Source organism: Pongo pygmaeus, chromosome 21, assembly GCF_028885625.2.
Source record: "Pongo pygmaeus isolate AG05252 chromosome 21, NHGRI_mPonPyg2-v2.0_pri, whole genome shotgun sequence".
Taxonomy (NCBI): domain Eukaryota; kingdom Metazoa; phylum Chordata; class Mammalia; order Primates; family Hominidae; genus Pongo; species Pongo pygmaeus.
The window spans coordinates 2440885-2465032 of NC_072394.2; the positions used below are offsets into that span (position 1 = coordinate 2440885).

The following is a 24148-nucleotide window of genomic DNA, read 5'->3' on the forward strand; positions in this document are numbered from 1 at the left end:
TCACAATATTTCTTTAAAAGACTCTTAGAAAGTAACATTGATACTCTATGATTCCCATAGAAAATAAAAACAGAGGTACAAAATGAATTGCCTCAAATATAGAACTAGCTAATAGCGGTATTTGAGCTCCAAACTGGGTCCCTTGACTTCGCTCCTAACACTATTCTCTTTGCTCAGATCTCAGTTTCCTCCTGGCTATTGCACCTGACCTCAGGAAACCTTCCAATGTCCTTGTAGAAAATTCTAGAAGAGGTTGGAACTGCAGTAACAGGTGTTAACACGACTGTCTGTTGCCCCTGTAGACTCCTTCTTGCCTGCTATTGCAGTAGTGATGGTGGGGGTGGGCACGGGAGAAGTGGGAAGTGTTTCCCAGCAGATGAGTTGTCACCTCTTGCCTTTCCCTCCCACTTTTAGTTGTTCTCTCTGAACTTCTCGGTCTGCTGACTCAAACTTTTCTAATCTTCCAGACAAGTTTGACAAGGACATGAGCTTTTCAATTATCAATACCTTCATTTCTCTGCCAGTGGTTTTTTCTTGCTCCTGGGCCTGAGTCACAACCCACACAGCAGACTGGAGGCATTAGGGATGTTGAAGTGTAAATACCCCAGCTCCCTCACCCCTATGTAGACTAACTCTGAGATAAATTCTGCCTAAGCTTCCAGAATTTTCCAGCAGATTTAAGCTTCAGTTGCCCCAACTGTAGCTGTCTTGGTATTATGCCCTTTGTTCAATGCCTTCTCTCCCTTGCCTCACTTTCCTACTCCTCTAGCAGTATTCCCTTCATCTTCCCTATGAACTACTTGCACTGAAATCATAGGCTCACAGCCTGCTTCTAGGAGAACCCAAACTGAGACAAAGTACCACTGAGTTGCTTCCTTCCCGTATGACTATTTTTGTTGACCCAGCTTAGCCCAGTATTTCTCTAACTCACCTCTAAGATTCTGAAGCTGGCTTCCCCTGTGCCTGAGGTCTTTTCTCTTGGCCTTATATCCTGGCTAGATTTTGGCAGTTCCCCACTCTAGGGGCAATGTATTTTCAGCCTGCACCTCTGACTCCTAGCTGGATGGATGACTTCAGGATACACAATAGAATCATTCCTGTGACTTATCTGACCACAGTCCCAAATTCAGTTGCAAACTTCTTCTCCTGAAAGGCTGTTTTTGAATAATGACAGTGACTGGACTCACCTTGCTCTTCTGCATACTATTAATTCCCCTGCCAGTCAATCTCCTTTTTTTGGTCAAAGTATAGTTGTATGTATATTGATCTCTGGCTTAGTCCTATCTCTTTCTTCCCCTCCACCAGTTCTGTCATTAAATGTAGAGAAGATCATGGAGCCATATAAAAATTTACGTATCAGCTGGGCGCAATGGCTCATGCCTGTAATCCCAGCAGTTTGGGAGGCCGAGGTGGGCGGATCACCTGAGGTCGGGAGTTCAAGACCAGCCTGGCCAACATGATGAAACCCAGTCTCCACTAAAAATTCAAAAAAATTAGCCGGGCATAGTGGCGGGCACGTGTAATCTCAGCTACTTGGGAGGCTGAGGCATGAGAATCGCTTGAACCTGGGAGGCGGAGGTTGCAGTGAGCAACTCCAGCCACTGCACCCCAGCCTGGGTAACAGAGCAAGACTCCATCTCAAAAAAAAAAGAAAATTATATATTATACTAGAAGAATCTAGGCACACTATTTAAAAATTATTTTTAACAATCATGACTTCCTTTAATAGAAAACTATGATTTTTTACACTTTAGAGTATTTTAGCTGACATAGCTGGTTATGTAGCTTAGGTTGCATATATTGTCATAAAGATATGAACATTCATATCCCATATAACTCAATTCAAGCTATTAACAAGGCTTTCTCAATAAGGACTGAATAGTTAGTCCTATAGTTTCACGGACTCAGATAGCCATTTAAGATCATAGAAAATTTCATTGAGTCATATGGATGCCCATCTAGTCGTTGGGCTTTGGTGGGGATTTTAGCTGAAATGCCTGGACTTTCTTTTTATTTAAATCAAACCACTTAGGGTTGTACATTATATCATAGTCCTTGGTGTTCTGTGGTCACCCTAATTTGAATAAAGCTAACCGCTGTTCAATAAACACATCCTTACCATGAAGACCTATTTCATTACTTACAGATGATTAAATGATAATAAATTCCAAACTTTTAAATAGTATTGTTAATAAGAAGACGTCCAGTCTGTCTATCCCATAGCAAGACCAGGAAAAGAAAAAGAAAAACATCTGTATGTGTATATAGTCTGCATGGCACCCCACCCCCATCCCAAACAAGCTCCAGTGTTTCAGCAGGGGTGGGGTGAAAGGGTGAAATGGATAGGAAAAAACAGAAACATGGATAAAATTATATAAATAACTGTTGTTATTCTTGGATGGTGAAATGCGGATCAACACTTGAATGAATGTTGCCTTACAGAAATTTCAGTGCACAATGAAGCCTTGTTGTTACTCTGAAACTTTGTTCAAAGCCAGAAGCCAAGAAAAAGTTTTCAGATATCTTGACAGAGACCCACGATGGAGTGTTTTACCAAGGGCTCCAAAAGAAACCTCCATGAATGCTATTTTTATTCGGATTATGACATATATATATATATATATATATATATATATATGAGCTTAAAGTGGCTTCTGATAACCAAAGTATTCCATTTCGTAAGGAAAAAAAGGGTCGAGATCAAAATAATAACACTATTACTTAGGGCTTAATTCTCCAAATCCTGATCTGTTTAGTGACGCAAAGGTAAGAAACAAGATTCCTTCTTTGTAAGGTACTCATTACCTCTTGAGTGACACTCAAATATACTTTTTAATATAGAAGTTGTTTTAGCTGTTAGTAATTTAGCATCATAAAAATAGTAACAACTGCTAATGTAAGTTAAACATTATTAAATAACCAATAGTAACACTAATAATCATGAATATTGAGTAATACATAATATTATTTATTATAAGTATTGATAATGCAACATTAAAGATAAAGCCACATAATTCTGTCTTGGGAAATGAAAAAATGAAATGACCAATAGAGGCTACAGCATCAACACAATATGAAAAGAAAGAGATCGAAAGAGGGGCTCATAAATACAGACACTGATACATGGGCCACCAGCCTTTAATTCTGTGGTTAGGAAAACACTTGTGTTGAGAACACAGCCCTGGTAATTTCTTCCTCAGTGTTGCTGCTAGAAGAAGGTTCAGGGAATGAATTTTGAGTTCAAATCCTGGTTCAGCCTCTTACTAGTTATGTTCCATTGGGAAAATCTTGTATGTTCTGGTACATTTTATTGATTGAGTCAACAATTACTTATTGAGCATCTACTACATGCCAGTGTTTTCAATGTTTAAGATATATAAATAAATAAAACAGTTAAGAATCCCTGCCCATGGTAAGCATAATCAATAAGTAAATTACAAAGTGTATCAGAACATAAGCACTATACAAAGCCAAGAAAAAAGTAGAGCAGATTAAGAGAGATGTGAGTTTTCAGAGACTCAAAATGAAACTTTAATTATGTATGGTAACCAGTGTTGGCAAAATTGAGAAGCTACATTGAGAAGGAAATTAGTAGAACTGTGTTTGTGGTTATTTGTTACAACAGCAATAAGAATAACATGAAGGTATTATATTACAGTTCCAAATGTCAGAAGTCTAAAATAAGTCTCATTGGACTAAACTCAAGATATCAATAGGGCTGTATTTCTTCTGGAGAATCTAGGGGAAGCCCTATTCCCTTGTCTTTTCCAGTTTCTAGATACCCCCTCCTTTCCCTGGTTCCTGACCACATCATTCCAACCTCTACATCTGTCATTTCATCTCTTTCTCTGACTCTGACACACTTGCTTCCCTCTTATAAGGATCCTTTTAATTATATCAAGCCTACTGATATAAAACAGGAAAAATCTTCCCATCTCAAACCCCTTAAGTTAATCACATCTGCAAAGTCCCTTTTGCCAGGTAAAGTAACAGGTTCCTGGGATTCATTCATGGACATCTTTGTCCTGCCATACTTACAGATGTGAATGATTTCCTAACCAAAAATTTAAGAGGCTATTGTGTCATTTAAGAGGCTATCGTGCCAAGTCCTCCACTGACCTCTCTCCCCTGCCCCTGCCCCCACCCTGTTACCTTGCTCATATTTGCATCTCTACCATCAATTTTTGTTGTGGTTTCCCAATATAGAGATATGTATATCCATTCCTAATGTCAAGACTCAATGGAAGTGAGGCTATTAGTCATGTGTTGATTCTGCGAATGACTGTTACAGGCAGAGGAAACAGCCAGTACAAAGGCTCCAGGGTTCCACCATGCCTGGCATATTGAAAGTATGGCAGGGAAGCCAGAGTGGAAGAGTGGGTGAGGATGCGAGTGCTACGCAGTGAGGCAGAGGTCATGGAGACCTATTCACATTGAGTCTACTTTAAAGCTGGTCGCTTTAATCATGAGAGACCTGAGAAGACAGTGGCAGGCTGATCTGTTTTAGTGTGATATATTCTGGCTGCTGCGATCGATAAATCACTTCTGGGCTTAAGAAAACATGTCACTGGCAAATCATAGAAAGGGTAAGTGTCATGATTTACCTTGATCTTAGTCAATGATCAGAAATTACTTTTCTTCTCTTTAAACTGCCTTGGCACTGCACTGAAGGGCCAAATCTTAATTCAGGGTAAATGAACCATCTCCATGGGGATATGGAGAAAGAAAAAGTTCCTGCACCAAAGCCTCAGGAACCAGTCTACTGAACTGGCTTCATTCCTTGCTTCTTCCAAGAGCAGATGAGAAGACTCCTTACTCCGTCTCAGTTTCAGGAACCCCCGTGCTATTAATAACGTATACACATACATGTGTTTTGCATGTGGACCAAGCAGAGACTACCAAACCTCTGAACTCTTGCTGGGCCCAGATGCCAAGAGACGGGACCCTCCCCCACACTTGGGCAGAGGAAGTAACAAGGGCTGGAAGGAGCCATGCTTTACAGGCTCATTCTCCTCTGGATTTCCTGCCTCCCTTGCCTGCCAAACCTCACTTATGAAAAGCCAGGCTTCACCTTCTATGAGTCAGGTCAGTTGCAGAAAGAAACCGATTTCATATCAGGCTATAACAGATGAGCTTTTTGGGTGTATTTGGCCTCAGGCGGAAGCCTGGACCTCCCATTAGCGTGCTCTGCCTTTAAGAGCTGAATGTGGGCCACTGAGGAACTGACCAGAAGGCACTGGCCTACTCCGAAGTCCACTAGGACAAACAACACCAATGTGCACTCTGAGGGGCTGGGGTACACCCAGCTGCGGGGTGTTTCCCGTGTTCCCTATAACCTGGATGTGTTGCTCATTATTTGATCATCTTCAGACCGGAGATGTGACAAGCTAGGAAGCCGCAGCCAGTTCTATGCACACCGACAGCTGAAAAGGGTCTTTGTTTCATGGCCCTTCACATCATCTGGGAAGGAGCCCAGGAGCAAAAGAAAAGGGGGGAAAGCAAATCAACCTTCCTGCCACTCACTGAGTAGCCCCAGCAGTGAAGAAGCAAGAGGTACCTGCCAGAATTAACAACTGTGTCATCTGCACCCCATCTAAGTAGATGCCTCTGTGAAACGTATTTTGGCATCCAGAACAAGAAAGTATGTCTTAAGTTAAAAACAAAACAAAAAAACCCTACTGTACTTATTATTGTTGTTACTGTTGGTAGTAGTAGTAGTATTAAGAGATGGAGGAAAAGGAAGAACAAATTCCTTTTCAAATGGCCAAGGGGAAATAATGAGAAATGTTTCCTGTAAGAAGCCTCGATAGTGGGAAACTATTTAGAAAGTCTTAAAAAAAAAAAGTAGTCAAAATAGAGAAATAATGTAAATACAGGATTCATATTGGGGGAATTTGAATCCATCAGCTTTCTGACGAATTTGGCAAGGAATAAGACTATGTCAGAGGCTTTTGTTTTTGTTCTCTTTAAACACAGGGTGTTTAGGTAACCCTGAGTCTGGGATATGTGGAACAGTTTTAATGGCCAGTTTGGCAGGGAGAGCGCTTTCTATTTCTGTCATTGGTCTAATCCTGGTGCCACATACAGAAATAATATCCTAAACCAGCCTGGTAGTAACAGGGAGGTAACATCACACAGCTAATTCACACATGGCTCAACAGCAAGATTTTATGCACAGTAGTTTATTCTCACATAGGCACAAACACAGTAAAAGTATGTGAAACTTATACAAGACTCTGCAGCAACTTTCATGGTGAGATTCACTCCACAGTCACTGTAATAGACATGAAATTCCAGGGGAATATTAATTTGATTTTGGATCTTTTCATTTTTGAATATTTTTGAAGAGTAAACACAGTATGTTTACATGTGGCTTCTTTCATCTTTTATATTTTTTCAATTTTGCTAGCTCTAGTTTTGTTTTTGTTGTTTTTTCCTGCCCCCCCCCAAATACAATTCAAACATAGACAGAGTAAGCAAGGGCCTCTGTGGCATGAGATCTGGGAACACAGGAAGACAGTTCTCATCATCTTACATATTCTGATGGATGCTGTAGGAGTCCATCATAAAAATGTCCTCCATTAAAACTAAGATTTTGATCCCTTTTCAAATACTTATAGGCCTGAGGGACACTATACATTCATATGAAAAATCCAAGAGCACATTTTGGTGGAAAATAAAGGAAGGAAATTCTGATGGGGAAAATAAGTGTATAGCTTAAGGAGGTTTGAGTCTTTCCCAGAGACTTCCACTCAGTTTCCAGCTTTGACTCAAGATGATTGTAATCCCAAAATACAACCAAGAAAGAGATAATAATTCACAGCTTGTGGACAGGGTGAATGAATGACCTGATGAAACCTTTATAGCTCAACATCAGATTATGTGATATATTGTTTTTGCTAAGATGAATGATTTGAGTGAATGAATGAATGAATCTTGACCCATGGACGAACCACAGTGAAAGGAATATTGCTGAAAGAAGAAGTAGACAGTGAGGGATCAAAGATGTGGCTTTTTTAAATCTCCATTATTTTCTTTCTTCAATCTTCTTAGCCTTAGCTGTTCCATGTACCACTAAAAATAAAAGGTAAAGGTGGCTCTTTGACTTTAACAAAGAAATAGGGCACCAGGATGATAATAATAAACTGTTGCTTGGGCAAAATTAAGTATCTTCCATCTGTGTAGGAATTCATACTTCCCAAAGCCAAGGCCCTTAATGCACTCTGGTCTGAAAATTTATTGGACTTTTATAGAGGCCATTTCTGCTTCTATTGTGTATCTCAAAAAAGTGACATCTACAAAAGGGACATGATTAGCTGAAGATTAACCAGATATTTAGCAACGATGCTATCAGTAGAACCCAGACCCTAACATTCCCTGTCAAGATCCCTTTCACCTCAGCTCAGGGCCCACGTGATCATGGTTACCTGAGTTGTGGTGGCAGTTTGAATCTGTTACGCACATCATCCAGACGGTTGCCCAGGTAAGGTGTGTCCACTGTCACAAATATGGCCTTGTAGCCCGTCTTCTCTGCCTGCCGCACTAGCTTCTTGGTGACTTCTCGGTCCTTGTAGATATACAGTTGCAGCCAACGAAGTGCCTCAGGACCAGCTTCCGCCACTTCTTCAATTGAGGAGGTGGCCCAGGAACTCAACATCATGCCCGTTCCCAGGGACTGACAGGCTGAGAAAGAAAGGGGATGATCAAGATGGGCCTGGCATTGCTCACCCTCCCAAGCCTTTGAATTGTAGTTGGATGAGTAAAGACATCTAGAAGGGCAATTTGGCGATATGAAGTCCAATCTCTTAAAGAGAGAAGCAAGTCTGGCCCATACTATCTATTTCCTGATTCTACCTCCTCTGATACAAATGGCTACTGGAGTTATTGCTACTCAGTGTTTTTTTTCCAATGATTAGAAATATACATTTCTTTCCACACTTTGTATATTGTTCCTGAAGAACAAAATGAGTCCAATAGTCAAAGGTGTCTGTAAATACAGGCAAAAAATATTAAGAACTCAAACATCCAGCCTTAGGGGATTGGTTAAATTGTAGTTCATATATAAAATGAAATGAACACACCCATTAAAATTAATATTATTGCTGGGTGCAGTGGCTCACGCCTGTAATCCCAGCACTTTGGGAGGCTGACACGGGTGGATCACCTGAGGTCAGGAGTTCGAGACCAGCCTGACCAACGTGGTGAAACCACATCTCTACTAAAAAAATACAAAATTAACCGGCCATGGTGGTGGGCGCCTGTAGTCCCAGCTACTCAGGAGGCTGAGGCAGGAGAATCGCTTGAATCTAGGAGGTAGAGGTTGCAGTGAGCTGAGATTGCAGCATTGCGCTCCAGCCTGGGTGACAGGAGTGAAACTACATCTCAAAAAAATAATAATTAATATTATTATGATAATCAATTTTCTGCATCAATATGCTAAACCATGGTGCACAGATATTTGGTGAAACATGTCTGAATGCTGCTATGAAGGTGTTTTTTAGATGAGATTAACATTTTAATTAGTAGACTATAGGTAAAGCAGATTATCCCTCATAATGTGAGTGGGTCTTATCTAATCAGCTCAAGGCATTAAAAATAAGTCTGTGAAGGAGAAGAAGAAGGGGAAGGAGAAGGAGAAGAAGGGAAAGGGGAAGGAGAAGGGGAAGAGGATGGGGAAGGGGAAGAGGAAGGGGAAGTAAGACTGCTAAGAAAAAGAAGAATTCTGCAAGGAGCCTGCCTTCAGACTGGAACTGCAACATCAACATTTCCCTGGTAGCTTGCCCACCTACTCTGTGCATTTGAACTTGCAAGCTTCCACAAACATATGAGCCAATTCCTAAAAATGTCTATCTATGGATAGGTGTTTTAGAGATAAAGATAGAGATAGAGAGATAGACATATGTATGTATCTATCTGTATCTATTAAGAGAGAGAAAAAGATGAGAAATCTCCAAGAGGGAGATCCTATTAATTCTGTTTCTCTGGAGAACTCTGGGTATTACAATTTTAAAATAATATAGACATAGAAAAATATTTATGATATATAGATATATTAAGGAAAGAAAAAAGTTTACAAAATGACATATATTACATGATATCAAATTTGTACAATTCTACTTATTGGTAGATGAATCTAAACAAACTACATGCTAATGACAAGTGGGAGAATTATGGGGTTAGTTTAATTTTTTTCTTCCTTTTTAATTTTAAAATTTTATTTTTCAAAATTTTATTAAATATGTAGTTTACCATTTATGTTGTCTTTTAAAATCACATAAAATGTGTGTGCTAGATATCCCAAGTAGACACATCCTTTTGAGCAAGGTAGCAGTTACATTTTGGGGGGAAAGGTAGCAAGAAATGGGCAAATAAATGGAAAATTAAACAGAATCATCTAACTAATAGTTTTAGAGGATACTTGAAAGAACATGAGTGATAGGTAGGCTTTCTTCCAAAAATTGGTAGTAAAATTGGAGTCCGCCTTAGTGGAGGAGAAACTGATATAATGTTTATATGCAATATATAAAACAGTCAAATCTGTTATAAAGTATAAATATATAAAAGTATATTATGTAAAACTCTATTCCTCCAAGTCATTTGACTCATCTGCGTGCCTACCATGCATCAAATGGGTATAAATACAGTTGTCCAAATCACACTCATAGGATGTTGATAGGAATCCAGTGAGTTGCTGCTTATAAAGCTATAATGAGAGGTTAAAAAGCTTCCATGATTCTCAAACTTTAGCAGGACAGTCCCCTGGAGGGCATGTGAAACACAGATTTCTGGGTCCCACCCACAGAGCTTCTGGTCCAGTAAGTCTGAGATGTGGCCCAAGAGTTTGCATTTCTAACCAGATGAGACTGATGCTAGATCACACTTTGACATTTAAATAGTACCACAGCCATTAGATAGTAAAGGTCTAAGTTCAAATGTAATAAAATGGATTTTGTTTTTGATAAATGTTAATTTTTCAATGCCTTTGAAGATGTTTTTCATACATATTCTCCCGGTCAGTGGTTACCTACAGAGGATCTGAGTTGGAGGTCATCATGTCTGTAGATCACTAGTCTGTTCTCCCAAAGAGTTCCTTTGGGAATTTCTTCTATAGGAATTCGTGACTGGCAAAATGTTGTCTAAAACCCACATTTTTTTAAATAACAACACAAATGAACATATAGACCATTGTCTGATTTTCATTAAGATTTGGAAATGTGGAAAATAAATTCAGGTCACTTACTGCTGTTTGAAAGGAACACCAAGGGACATTGATTGCTTGGATCAAAATCCTCTAACAATCAATTCACCTGAAAGAAATTATGTCCTGGCCAGGGTTGGTGGCTCACATCTGTAATCCCAGCACTTTGGGAGGCCAAGGTAGGCAGATCCCTTGAGGTCAGGAGTTCGAGACCAGCCTGATCAACATGGTAAAACCCTGTCTCTACTAAAAATACAAATATTAGCTGGGCGTGGTGGCACATGCCTGTAGTCCCAGCTACTCAGGAGACTGAAGCACTAGGATTGCATGAACCCAGAAGGCAGAGGTTGCAGTGAGCCGAGATCACACCACTGCATTCCAGCCTGGATGACAGAGCGAGAGTCCCTAACAAAAAAAAAAAAAAAAAAAAAAATGTCCTGAAGAGGATGTTACCTAAGGTCACACAGAAATGAGCAACAAAATAGGAGAACTCAGCATGGCTGACCACTGTCCCAGGGCAATGATCTTTCTAGACTTCCTACGTGCCTAAATGACTCCCTGGTACCACGCATAGATAAATGTACTCCCTCAATATTTCAGGGCAGTGACATCCAAGACAGTAGGTTTGCCATGTGCATGAGAGACACTTCTATGCATTGGGAAGGTATGGAATCTTAGAATCCAGTGGGAAGGTCCTCCGTATACTGGAGGTGCAGAGTGTGGATGCACAAAGGGGTCTGGAAGAGAGAATCACTCAGATAATAGGGCTTGTTTTTGTAGTTAATACAAAGACATCATGTAGTCGAGCAGCAGCTCTGCCAATAGGAACATCAAAATCCACAAAAGGATTTCCTTGAACTCATAAGAAATATCTACAGACACTCCACACAGATTACCAAAATGCTGCAAAATACACATAATTTCTACTTCTCTTAAACCGTCTGACTTGCAGGAAATGTCAGCCCTCACAAACATTTTAACCAAATCACTTGAGTATGCATATTTAGAGAGAAGCAAGTCTGGTCTATACCATCTATTTCCTGATTCTGCCTTGATAGAAGTAACTGCTGGAGTTATTGCTGCTCAGTGATTATTTTCCAATAATTAAATCATACATTGCTGAAATTTTGAATTGAGGTCCCCAAAATTATTCCAAGAGAATGCTCCTGCATGTAAGAGGAATATCAGAGTCTGTGCTAAGGTATTATCATTTGAAGCTAAGATACTAGTCCTAGGAGAAAACAGAGGAGCAAAACAGCAGGCTCCCTTCTCCCCGGAACAAATATGAGTGATTACTCTGATCTCAATCCACTTGTGACTATTTGCTATGACAAAGGAAAATTATTGATGAATTGCATTCATTATTTTTAACACAGTTTTATGTTAGAATGAGCTAAGGGAGCCTGGGAATTTATATGAACCATTCAGACAGGCAATAAAGAATTTGCCTATATCTTAAGGACATATCTGAGATGAAGTTGGTACATACCAGAATGGCAATTATGTTTGTTAAAATATTAAAATACTTACACTCCAATTGGTAAATAGCCACAGCTCTGAAATTAATCACCCCAGCCCCCGAGTCTCTTCAATATGTCATTGTGCTTCAATATGTCATCACTTCCTTTTCTCCCCAAGGAATCCCCAGACTTCCTCACAATCCACCAACTTAAACATCAGTGCCTGGCAGAGCGGGGGGCATCCACTCTGTTAGAGCACTAGAGACCAGCAGCTGAGTATCTCTTCCAATTGCTCAAAGTCCTTTGCTAAATAATTCAATTATTACCTTTGCCTGAGAGACAATGATAAACACTTTGAGTTCACACTGCTTATTTTGGGATAATACTTACAAGCTTCAAAATTTTATAAATGACGTAGCATGGTCAGACTTCATCAAAAAGTTATGATTATAGTTATCCTAGTCTAAGGCTTGAAAGCACGAAAGTTTTAAGCCGTTTTACTCTCCTTATCCATTGTCCACAATGAAATTCTGACCCCCTGCTTCCAAAGCAGGCAGTGTCTGATTGCATTTTGCAAAGGACAGGGGTTGGCTTTCATTCTTGCTCACAATGTGTGGCTATGTATTAGACTGTAACGGAAGATTCCAATGATACGTGTTGCAGTTTTACGATGCCTGGCAAAATGGAGCTCACAGCTGAGGTCATATTAACATAAAGGCAAAGCCTGGTTCTTGCCCAGAATGAAGTTCCCTAATGTTGATCCAAATCTAAAAATCTTGGCTTTTGTAATAGTTGGTATACCCTAAAGATGAAATATCTAGGAGCCTACACCATCAAGTAACACTGATCTTGTATGAAATCCCAGGACTCTCTTCTCTTACTTTTACTCACTGACTCTTTCATCATCCTTAAGATATATCTTCAAAGAGAGACACCTACACTTTTAATGTTACAGATATATTCAGACTTTATTCGTATGTTTGGCATTTCTTTCTCTTCTTTAATTAAACAGTGATACACTGTGCCTTTGCTATAAGGAAATTGCATATGACACACACACACATACAATCACTAAAAGGGACACTGGCCAGGTCTCAGGTACTGAAGCATCAAAGATAAGGCTACATATATAAACTGGGAGATAAAACTTTCATTTCAGAACAACAACAGGGTAGAATGGATTGAGAGCCCGTCCCACAGTCCCATTCTTGCCATCCATGAAGTACATTCTATCTGCACAATTGCTGTAGCCACAGCTGTTCTGCCCACTTCATAGCATTGCAAGATCATCTACTGTGGCAATGTTTCTGAACATTTTCTGTGTAATCTCTGAAGCCATGCAATTGTAAAGGGTAAGGTGAGAGGACGCCTAATGCATTTGGAAAAATAAGTCCTGGATAGCTTTGTATGTATTTCTAATTTTGCCAAGGACCTGAATTTCTTAATGTCATTATTTGTTAATCTTCTCCACAGCCAGCTTTCCTTTGCAGTTATTTTTATTTATTTATGTTTATTTTTAATTGGAAAATAGTAATTGCACATGTTTATGGGGTACAATGTGATGTTTTGATCTATGTATACATTGCGGACAAATTTAGACAAGCTAATGGCCATATTCATCACCTCACCAACTGATAAGGTTTGGCTTTGTGTCCCCACCCAAATCTTATCTCAAATTGTAATCCCACGCATCAAGGGAGGGAACTGTAATCCCCATGTGCTGAGGGAAAGAGGTGATTGGATCATAGGGGTGATTTCCTCCATGCTGTTTTCATGCTAGTTAGTGAGCTCACACGAGATCTGATGGTTTTATGAGGGGCTCTTCCCACTTCACTTCACACACAGGCTCTCTTACCTGCCACTATGTAAGACATACCTGCTTTCCCTTTCACCATGATTGTAAGCTTCCTGAGGCCATGGAATGCCTGCATGCCCAGCCATGCAGAACTGTGAACCAGTAAACCTCTTTTCTTTATAAATTACTTAGTCTCGGGCAGCTCCTTACAGCAGTGTGAAAGTGGACTAATACACCAACTTATCATTTTTTTGTAGGGAGAACATTAAATACCTATTCTTTTAGTAATTTAAAGATATACAATACATTACTATTAACTGTGGTCACCATGCAGTACAATAGATCACTAAAACCTATTACTCCAGTTGCACTGAAACTTTGTACAACTTTGATCAATATGTCACTTTCCTCATTCTTTTCCTTCCTCTTCCAGCCTCTGGTAGCCACCTTTTTACGATCTGTTTCTGTGAGAACTACCTTTTTAGATTCCACATATAAGTGAGATTATATAGTATTTGTCTATCCATGTTGTTACAGAATTTCCCACTTTTTAAAGGCTGAATAGTTTTCCTTTGTGTACATACACCTCATTCTTTATCCATTCATCTGTCAATGGATACTTAGGTTGATGGCATATCTTGACTATTGTGAATAATGCTATAACGAACATAGAAGTGCAGATATCTCCTCAACATACTGATTTCAATTCCTTTCAATAAATATCCAGAAGTAGAATTGCTGGATCATATGGCAATTCTATTTTTAGTTTTTTGAGGAATTGTATGAAACTAAAAAGTTTCTGCACAGCAAAGAAAACAATTAACAGAATCAAGAGACAACCCAGGGATTGGGAGAAAATATTTGTAAAGCATATATCTAACGAGTGCAAATATCCAAAAAAATAAATAAATAAGGAACTCAAACAACTCAATATCAAGAAAACAAATAACCCAATTAAAAAATAGGCAAAGGACAGCAAGAGAAACAATCAAAGGAGTAAACAGGCAACCTACAAAATTGAAGAAAATATTTGCATACTATGCATCCAACAAAGGTCTAATATCCAGAATCTATGAGAAACTTAAACAAATCAACAAGACAAAACAGATAACCCCATTAAAAAGTGGGCAAAGGACATGTGCAGACACTTCTCAAACAAAGACATAAAAGAGGCTGATAAATATAATGAAAATGATGCTCATCATCTCTAATCATCAAAGAAATGCAAATCAAAACCACAGTGATATACCGTCTTATACCAGTCAGAATTACTTTTGTTAAAAAGTCAAAAAACACTATGTTGGTAAGGCTGTGGAGAAAAGAGAAGGCTGATACACTGCTGTAGGGAATGTAAATTAAATAAACCACTATGGAGAGCAGTTTGGAGATTTCTCAAAGAACTGAGAGTTTTTCTACCATTCGACCCAGCAATCCCACTAACTGGGTATATTCCCAAAGGACAATAAATCATTCTACCAAAGAGACACATGCACCTGCATGTTCATCAAAGCACTATTCACAATAGCAAAGACATGGAATCAATCCAGGTGCCCATCAATGGTGGATTGAATTTTTAAAATGTGGTACATATACACCATGGAATACTATGTAGCCATAAAAAAGAACAAAATCATGTCCTTTGAACCAACATGGATGCAGCTGGAAATCAATATCCTCAGTGAATTAATGTAGTAACCAAAAACCAAATACCACAAGTTGTCACTTACAAATGGAAGCTGAACATTGGATACACATGGTCAAAAAAATGGTAACAATAGATGCTGGGGAATACAACAGTGGGGTTGGGAGGGGAAAAAGAGCTGAAAAAACTACCTGTTGGGAACTATGGTCCCTACCTAGGTGATGGATTCATTTGCACTCCAAACCTCAGCATCATGCAATATACCTTTGTAACAAACCTGCACATGTGCTCCCTGATTCTAAAATAAAAGTTGAAAAAAGAAAAAAAATGGGCAAAGGATCTGAACAGACATTTCTCAAAAGAAGAGATATAAATGGCCAATAGATACATGAAAGAATCTCGTATCACTAATTATCAGGGAAATTTAAATAAAATCATAATGAAGTATCACCTCCAACTGTTAGAATGGTTATTATCAAAAACACCAATGATAACACGTGTTGGTGAGGATGCAAAGAAAAGGGAATCCATTGATGGCAGGAATGTAAGTTAGTACAGACATTTTGAAAAACAGTTTGGAGATTCTTCTACAATGATTTTGATGCTCAAGAGACCCATTCCTCTTTTCCGTTGCAAATATAGTGTCCAATGCTCAATATCTTTATGGAGAAAGCTCCTAAAGGAGAGTGGAATCTTCTCCAATTCCAAGAACTCCCTGTGAGGACATATATAGGGAGAGAATATCTAAGGAGATAATTTCCGCATTCCGAAGGTACACATTACTTTGGAGAGTCTGGAACAAATAATCCAAGAAGTGAAACAAGAACATGTTTTCCCTATCCCCACCCTAACCTGTTTACAAATTTCCATGGGGGGAGCTGCAGAGTGAGTCTAAGGGGCTGAGAGCACTTGCATAGTCCAAACATCAATCAATAATACTTGGAAGAAAAATTGTAAAGTTCCCAGTATATGTTTTTGGTTTCTCTACTCTTCCATTTGCAATGTAACTATAAATATAGTGATATAGAAATAAGTGAGATTAATATCCTTGTTTACTATCATCCATTCCCCCCACTCCATCTCAAAAAATGAGCTACAGCCAGTGGAATGATTTCTGTTTTATAGAATAAAAGTTAATCTCAGACCCACCCATAATAAAGATTTCTATTAGAGTTAAATCACATGTCCTAGGGTGGAAAAATGCCACAAGGGTCTGCAATAACCTGACATAAGGTTAAGTGTAGCTCGACCTTTCTAAACTGCCATTCAATAGAGGCTTGGTTAAATTTCCTATACTATGGAACTTACAATCAACTTCTGAGATTTAAAAGAACTCATCAGGTATGAATGCAGCTACCTCTGGGGTTGACACAAATCCTAAACTCCAATGTACAGTGATTTAAATGAGCTAGGACAGGTAAATAGCTTTGGAAAACAGCATAAACTGGCAGTGTTCTCCCTGTGGCTGGGAAATGCAATTGTTCTTCTAGAGCTTGGCAGAGTTTTGTTTTGTTTGTTTGTCACATCAAGCCTTAATGAAAATATTTATTTCTGATCCAGGTAATCTGGATGTAAAGAAGCAAAAATAGGAAATCCATTGTATACATAAATTTTAGGGGCCTGGATACTAAGCCTGCCCATCCCAGGTTTTTATCAAAGACTACTGTGAACACATCTCTCAATTATCTAGAGTCTCCCTGTGACTTCTCACTCATTTCAGGCAGTCACTCCAAACTTAATAGGCTCTCAGAAGACCTTGAGGGTCTTCAGAAGGGAACAATATCCATCTACATCTAATACTGTCAGGTGTGAAGACCTGAACTATAGCTTTGGCTTGGAACCAACAGGAACTTTCATCCCAGGCTCTGACCATGGCTTCTCAATCTTTGAGGAATCACACGGGTATGTTAACAAAATTCAGATTCTGACTCAGTAGGTCTGTAGTGGGACCTAAGATCTGCATTTCTAACAAGCTTCAGAGTCCTGCTGACGCTGATGTTCCAAGAGCCATACTTTGAGAACCATGAGGTAGATATTTTCTTTCAAAAGGACTCATCCAAATTAGCAGAATATGTGTGATTTCCTGAGCAAAATTGGGGCTCATTGAAAATGGGAGGGAAATATGAAGCAATGGCAGTGAAGTTGGTAGTGGTTGTCCCATGGTTTGCCAATGGCCAGCCATACCTTGCTGATAAATCTGCCTTTCTTCTCTGCTGGCACCCTCTGGAGAGGGTCACAGGTACATTTGCCTCATTCGTTTATGCATTCTTCTCTTATTAGTTTTAAAGCCAAGGAATTAAACTGTGTTCACATGATGGCCCCTCAGTACACTTAACCATTATCTCATGATTTTGGTTTGGTTTATTTTGGGTTGTGTTGTTGTTGCTGTTGTTGTTGTTGTTGTTTGTTTGTTTGTTTAGCTTGCTTATCTGGGATTTGTCCAGCTTCCTAGATCTCAGATCAGAAGTGGAAATGAATGACAAATAAAAATAAAATGGTATAAGATGAAGAAGAGAGCATTTACTCAAAGCTGAGAAAGCACAATTTATCAATTATAAAATAGTTTCCAAATGTTTAATGTCGGGTCCAACAATCTTACACACAGAAATAAGATGATGAACCATCAAGCAAAACTGAAGTTTATCATGCTGGGCTTGATGAGGAAGGGAATTATAATATATTTGAGAATGATATTCATCCACAGCCACCACCACCACCACCACCACCGCAAAACAATAGAGGGAAATAGAAAATATTGGTTATCAATGAGAGTAAATTATTTGCAACATCAATTCATGTGGGACTAATCATATACCTAGATTCAAACGAACAATTAAGCAACATGTTAATTCAGACCCAAATAATTTCTTTGAAAATAACTCTCTTTTATGGGAAGGCAGAGTCAAGTTTCCAAATTATGGTTTTAAGGAAAAAGAGGAAAGAGGAAGCAAAAAAGTGTAATATGTTCAAAGGGCCTAAAGTGTTGGGGTTTTCTTAGGTGCATTTGATTAAAAAGCTCCTACAAAACTTAGTCATCAAAACAGCTGCACTGAAAATAATTTTGTTGAGAAAACGCATTTTGTCATCTGCACAGGAAGTCATTACATAATGGGGAAAATATGCAATGACCAAGTACCAAGCAGTTGTGTGGTTCTAAACTCAGGGCCTGTCATAGTGAAGTGTTTGTATAGTTGTGCACCATAATGTCCATTGAGTGTGTCATCCTATCTTCACAGGAGAACTACCATCATATAGGTCTTCACAGAGGATCTATCATCGTATAGACACAGTCAACATTGTTTTATGAATGTCTAAAATTACAGGTGAGATTAACCAGAAAAATAAAGTTCTGAAGTCAGTGATCTAAAAGAAGAACAAACCTTCAACTACAATTATACTTGAAATACTTAAAAGTTGTCAAACAAATCTTAATTTACAATTTATGGAGCTGAACCAATTTAAACACTGCCAAGAAAGACCAGGAAACCAGACTTAATCATTCCAGTGCTTTCATCATGGTCCATTGAACGAATCTGGAGCTATATAATCTTAGTGACCACACTGCCACTACACCTCTAGACCTCTTTTTTACTTATGAAAATATTTTCAAGGAACAATTAGTCTCAGGGACATCTTAGCTCTCCCTCCCTTGTTTTCACTGTATTTCTAGGGCAGAACTCTGCAATAGACTAAAACATTAGCTCTACTGTAGTGATTCCTGTGTTATTACTCTGTCATTTTACTGAATTGTCAAGTGCTGGCATAAATGGCAGATCATATGGAGATCACAACACAGTGATAGGCCTTTAAATAATGGTTTTAAGGAGTATTGAGTTTGCACACAACAACTTCAACCAACCTCCCAGTGTTTAACAACTTCAGTGTTGGGATACACATGTGAGCCTCTGACTTTTTTCACTGTCACATTTTAATGTCATCAGGGACATTAATAATTCTGAGAAGAAGCAATCTCATGCTCTCAACAAAGCCACCCAATAGCTTAAATTTTGGAGCAAAATCCTAGAAATCATACCATTTGATGACTGTCTTTAATATGGCTAGATTCTTATTTTTTAATAGATGTTTTAATTAACAATCTTGTTTCATTGCAAAGTGATTTTAACACTGAAGCCATTGTTTATATGAAAATACTTTAGCAATGAATTATACATTTTAGTATATGTATATATATCAAACGTCCATAATATTTTAATACATATATAAGCATATGTAATATGGATGTATGTTTGTGTGTGTGTGAGTGCTTACACACAGAAAGAGCATGTCACTGACTTTTTATTGTTAGAAAAGCAAGTCTAAAACATAAAATTTGGTTACACTTTAGAGTGAAACAGATTTAGTTTCAAACCCCATCACCACCATTACTGGCACTAGACCTTGGTCAAGGACTTCCTTCTTCTCTACTGTCAAACAGAATGAGAATTACTTCACAGGCCTATTGTAAGGATTAATCACAAGAACATAAAGTCCAAGCATTGCACCTGATACATGACAGGCACTCCACTTCAGAAAGAGTAAAAATTTTCCTTAAAGCAAGTCCAGTGCTTTGCCTAGATTAGGTAAAATTGAGAATAATGGGGATGTTTTCCTAGTAGGTATGCTGAAACATATATCTAGTCGGTCACCTAGCACAACACATAAATATATAAATCAATAAAGCTTTCAAAAAATACATCGTTGGGGTTTGGAGCAAAGGAAATGACAGTTTTTCCTGTTGAATGGTCTTTCACTCAATGTTAAGGTTGATCACTTAATCTCGGAAAATCCAGAAAATTCAACAGCTAAAACTCTCACCTACACCCTAATGCAGTCATCTGGGGTCTGTGTGGCTCTTTGTGTTACTCTGCAATCTGTTCCACCTGCATCTTAATAGGTGGTCAAGTCATAGTTGAGTCCCAAAACTTCACTTTGGAATGTTCTGGCCTTTTAGGCTCAAAAAGAAAGTGTTTAGATTTAATGGTTTTATGGCCCATCAAATCCTGTGTGGTAGCCTCTAATTGCATCCAGGGGCTGGAATTTCTTTTAAAACTTTTTTTTTTGACAGTTTAATAAGAGTTTGCTAATATGCTGAACATTCCTGGAACGCATTAGGTAGGTTTTAATTTTTCTTGATATGAGGTCCCAGCACTCCCTCATGTGGCACTTGCCCACATAACAAGTCAGAAGCAAAAGGAAAATGAATATTTAATCCTTTTTTCTCTTTCTTTTTGATTTCTCATGTTTAAAGGGAGAAAAAAACATCTCAAGTAGCTCCATGAAAGATGAAGGAAATTTTTATTATAGCTACTGTGCATAAAACCTGAGAGGTTTCCATGGTAATGTTCTTAAAGTACCAAATGGTATAGCAAGCATTTTATTAATTGGATATTTGAGAAATCAGAGGTGTTCTACTTATCCTGGAAGACTGAAATTTAGCCTAATGATACCACCTATTTTATATGTGTTAGCATTTATGTTTATTATTGCTATTTCCTTCAATATGTTAAATATTCATAGAAATAATTTTGTATTCTTCTTTAAAGAATATAAAGAAAAAAATTCAAAAAATAAATAAAAATGATGTGATAGAGTTTCAAATGGATGTGCCATTATAAGTAGAGGCACTTACAAAGCAGCTTAACTATTATAAGATTTACAACTATTAAAGTGTTGATTAAGTAATCTATTGAATCAAATTTTTTATTCATAACACAGCGCATGAAAAACTGACCTCCATTCAGTACTTTTCAGTTATTTTTCTTCCACTTTAAAAGATTTCTTAGAATTTTATTTTTTGTTCGATTTTAATTCATGACCCACTGTTTATGCTCCCAAATTTTGCAAAAAGCGAATATTTCCCAATTAATTTCACTTCTGTGGCTTATTTTATCTTCTCACAGTTAAAAAGATAAAACAATAAAACATAGGATGTTTGCAATAAATATTTAAGATGATGGCATAGTGCTTGCCTTAGGATTCTTGCTCCAGTTAATGACGTTTGGAAATATCAGTAACAGAGCAGGATATTATAGGCAGCACTGCCTAAGTGATTAATAAGCTGAGCAAAGCATTTAACCTCTCTAAGCCTCGATTTCCATACCCACAGGAGTTGGAGAAAGTTTCTCAGGGTTTTGCACTCACATATTTTAAGATGATGGTAAGGATAGATGAATAAATAATGAAGTCAAATTGTGTGGCACGTACTAATTGCTCTATAAATGCTGGTGATCATCATTTTTCACAAGACTTTGAATTATCACTTTCTGAGTTTATGCAACATTTATTAAACACGTTTGTGCTTTTAGCAATAGTCAGAGATAGTTACATATCTTGTTCCTCTCCTATAGACCAAGAATGTACTTTGAAAAATGGAAATCAAATGCACTCAAATGCTCACTGCCTCATCTAAACCCTCCAGGGCTGACATAGTGCAGTGGAAAGAAGTGGGCCGACATAAAGTGCATCTAAACCCTCCAGGGATGACATAAAGTGTAGATTTCAGAAGAGTAAGAAAAGGTAGCTCTATACTTTGAATTTTTTTTGCATTTGATAAAATTTTAAATGAGATCAAAATCATTTATTTATATACTGAAAAAATTGCAAATTTTTCATGCCAATTTTCTGGGTTTTTGTTTTTGGAGATTTTTGTTGTGAAAGCTTTTTATTTCTTTCTTTCTTTTTTTTTTTTTTTTTTTTTGTCTTAACAGCAGAACTATTTAAAGAACTTTTCTTTTGAATGCCAAAATGCAACACAAGTAGCTGCATGCTCAGTGTCACACCTAAGTTCTGTAAGATCCCTGGGAACAACCCCAGCCTCCTTGGAACGTGGCATTCAATCCACTGGTCTTGCTCAAGTAGCTCACTTTATCAATGAAGAAATGTAATCCTAGAGAGTAAAAATGACCTGCCACAGAAATAAAACTAGTTCGTGGTAAATTTCTACATAAATCAGATGTCCCAGATGGACAGCCCAGGGGACACATGTAGCCCACAAAAGTATTTACTTTGGCCCAAACATTGTTGCCCCAAACAGTGTTTTAGGGAATTTTGATTTGTTTGCCCACATTTAAAAACCAGGAGATTGTACATAGAAATCAAGATTTCTGGCTTCTTAAAATTTTGGAAGATTTGGCAACGCCACATCCCTGCTCCCTTGGGTCATCAAGAGCTAAGATGTGGCTGCCCCCTTCTGATGGAACATGCAATCTCAGACTCGCCGCGTCTCCACCCAGGAGCTTGCACTGTTTTTTTTGTTTGTTTGTTTCAATTTCATCTTTTTGTGGACATTTACATTGCAAGCCTGGCTCCTAAAGGTACCTTTTTTTTCCCTGAGGTTTCTGCATAAAGCTTAAAATAAAAATATTTTTAGCAAAGAAAAAGAACAATTTTTATTTCCACTAGATGTAAATGGAATATACTTTTCTGAAAGTGAGTTTTTGTGTGTGAAAGATAAAGATTTCGGGGACTTTGGGCTTTGAGGGGCAAATAAAGATAGTGTGTAAGCATTTCTAGCATTTATTTCATGAATCCTCACAAGAACTCCTGCAGGTGAGAGCTCTTATTCATCTAGGGTTGCCAGATTGAGCAAACATACAGGACACCTATGATTTGTTGTTTATACGAAATTCAAACATAATGGGCCCTCTGTGTTTTATTTGATAAAGTTGTATTCATCATCATTTTGAAAATGAAAAAAGCATAGCTTCATTGGTCACTCTACAAACATGCAGCAGTGTAAAAGAGTAGAGTTCAGACTGGGCACGGTGGCTCGCGCATGTAATCCCAGCACTTTGGGAGGCCAAGGCAGGCAGATCACGAAGTCAGGAGATCAAGACCATCCTGGCCAACATGGTGAAACCCTGTCTCTACTAAAATACAAAAAATTAGCCAGCCATCGCGGTGCACGCCTGTAGTCCTAGCTACCCAGGAGGCTGAGGCAGGGGAATCGCTTGAACCTGGGAGGCAGAGGTTGCAGTGAGCTAAGATAGCGCCACTGCACTACAGTCTGGTGACAGAGCAAGACTCTGTCTCAAATAAAAGAGTCGAGTTCAGTCCTCGGTCCCTGTTAATAAGGTGGATTATTATTATCCCACAGTTGTGAGAGGAACGGCAGAAAGGCCCTTGAAGTTGGACTCTGAATAAATCTGGAGAGTCAACAGGGAAAATGAGACTGTGGTACCATAGCAATTCCCAGAACTTTCTGGAGGCCCAATTCTAATTACTCAGGCCAGACCATTGCCTGTGGACACCAATGGGTTTCACTTACTCTCACTGACCATGCTGAGGGGGACACTTCTCCAGAAAGATTGATAACTAACCCCTATTTTCTGGACCTGGCCCCAGCTTCTCTTCCTTGCTAGGGTCTAAGTCCCTGGAGACAGGAATGCTTAGCAGCCAGATATTTAGGAGGGTAACAGAAAAAATACTCACAACAAATTGCATAGATTTCCCAATATTCCCAAGGACTGCTTGCTTGAGAGGATTTCCATATTTTTTCTGGGAATGATGGAATAAATCCAATAATAACTTCATAATTCCATGTGAATTTTCTGAGTTTTCATAAATAAATCTCTGCCAAGTATGAATATTCTTACACTGTTACTTAAATTTGCCTGTGGCTATCTATAGCCTTCAGTTAGCTATTATCCTGGTTTGCATACTTCAAGAAGCCAAAAATGACACAGAGATGTGAGAGCAAGTCATCTTATTTGGAAACGATCTCAATGAATTGAAGAAATGGGGAAGTGAGAGAAGAATGGGAAGGAAGCCAATAGAAGATGGTGTGTTCATGGGCAGGCAACTTCAGTGGGCATCTGGGACTCAATCCTTTCAAGGGACACTGGGTGACCATATTAGAAAATGCTTCAGTTACCCTGAGCAAAGAGAGCTCAGGTATTTATCCACCTACTGCTGTACATCATTAGCTAAGGAACCCTCTCTCCCATTCCCCTACTTCAAACACATCTATCCATGGGCTTATGTTGCAACAGATAATGTCAGGCAAAAAGTGGTAGGTCTGATGGAAATGGGAAGTAAGAAGGGAATACGTCCAG

The 24148-nt window shown here is 38.5% G+C and overlaps 1 protein-coding gene across 1 annotated transcript in view; it reads right to left on the minus strand.

Annotated features, from left to right (window-relative positions):
• HAO1 (hydroxyacid oxidase 1) overlaps window positions 1–24148 on the minus strand; it is a 57531-nt gene that overhangs the window by 23827 nt on the left and 9556 nt on the right. Inside the window, exon 3 of the mRNA XM_054467662.2 lies at window positions 7428–7683. Within this exon, the coding sequence (XP_054323637.1) occupies window positions 7428–7683 (256 nt within the window). The remainder of the gene's footprint in view (window positions 1–7427; window positions 7684–24148) is intronic.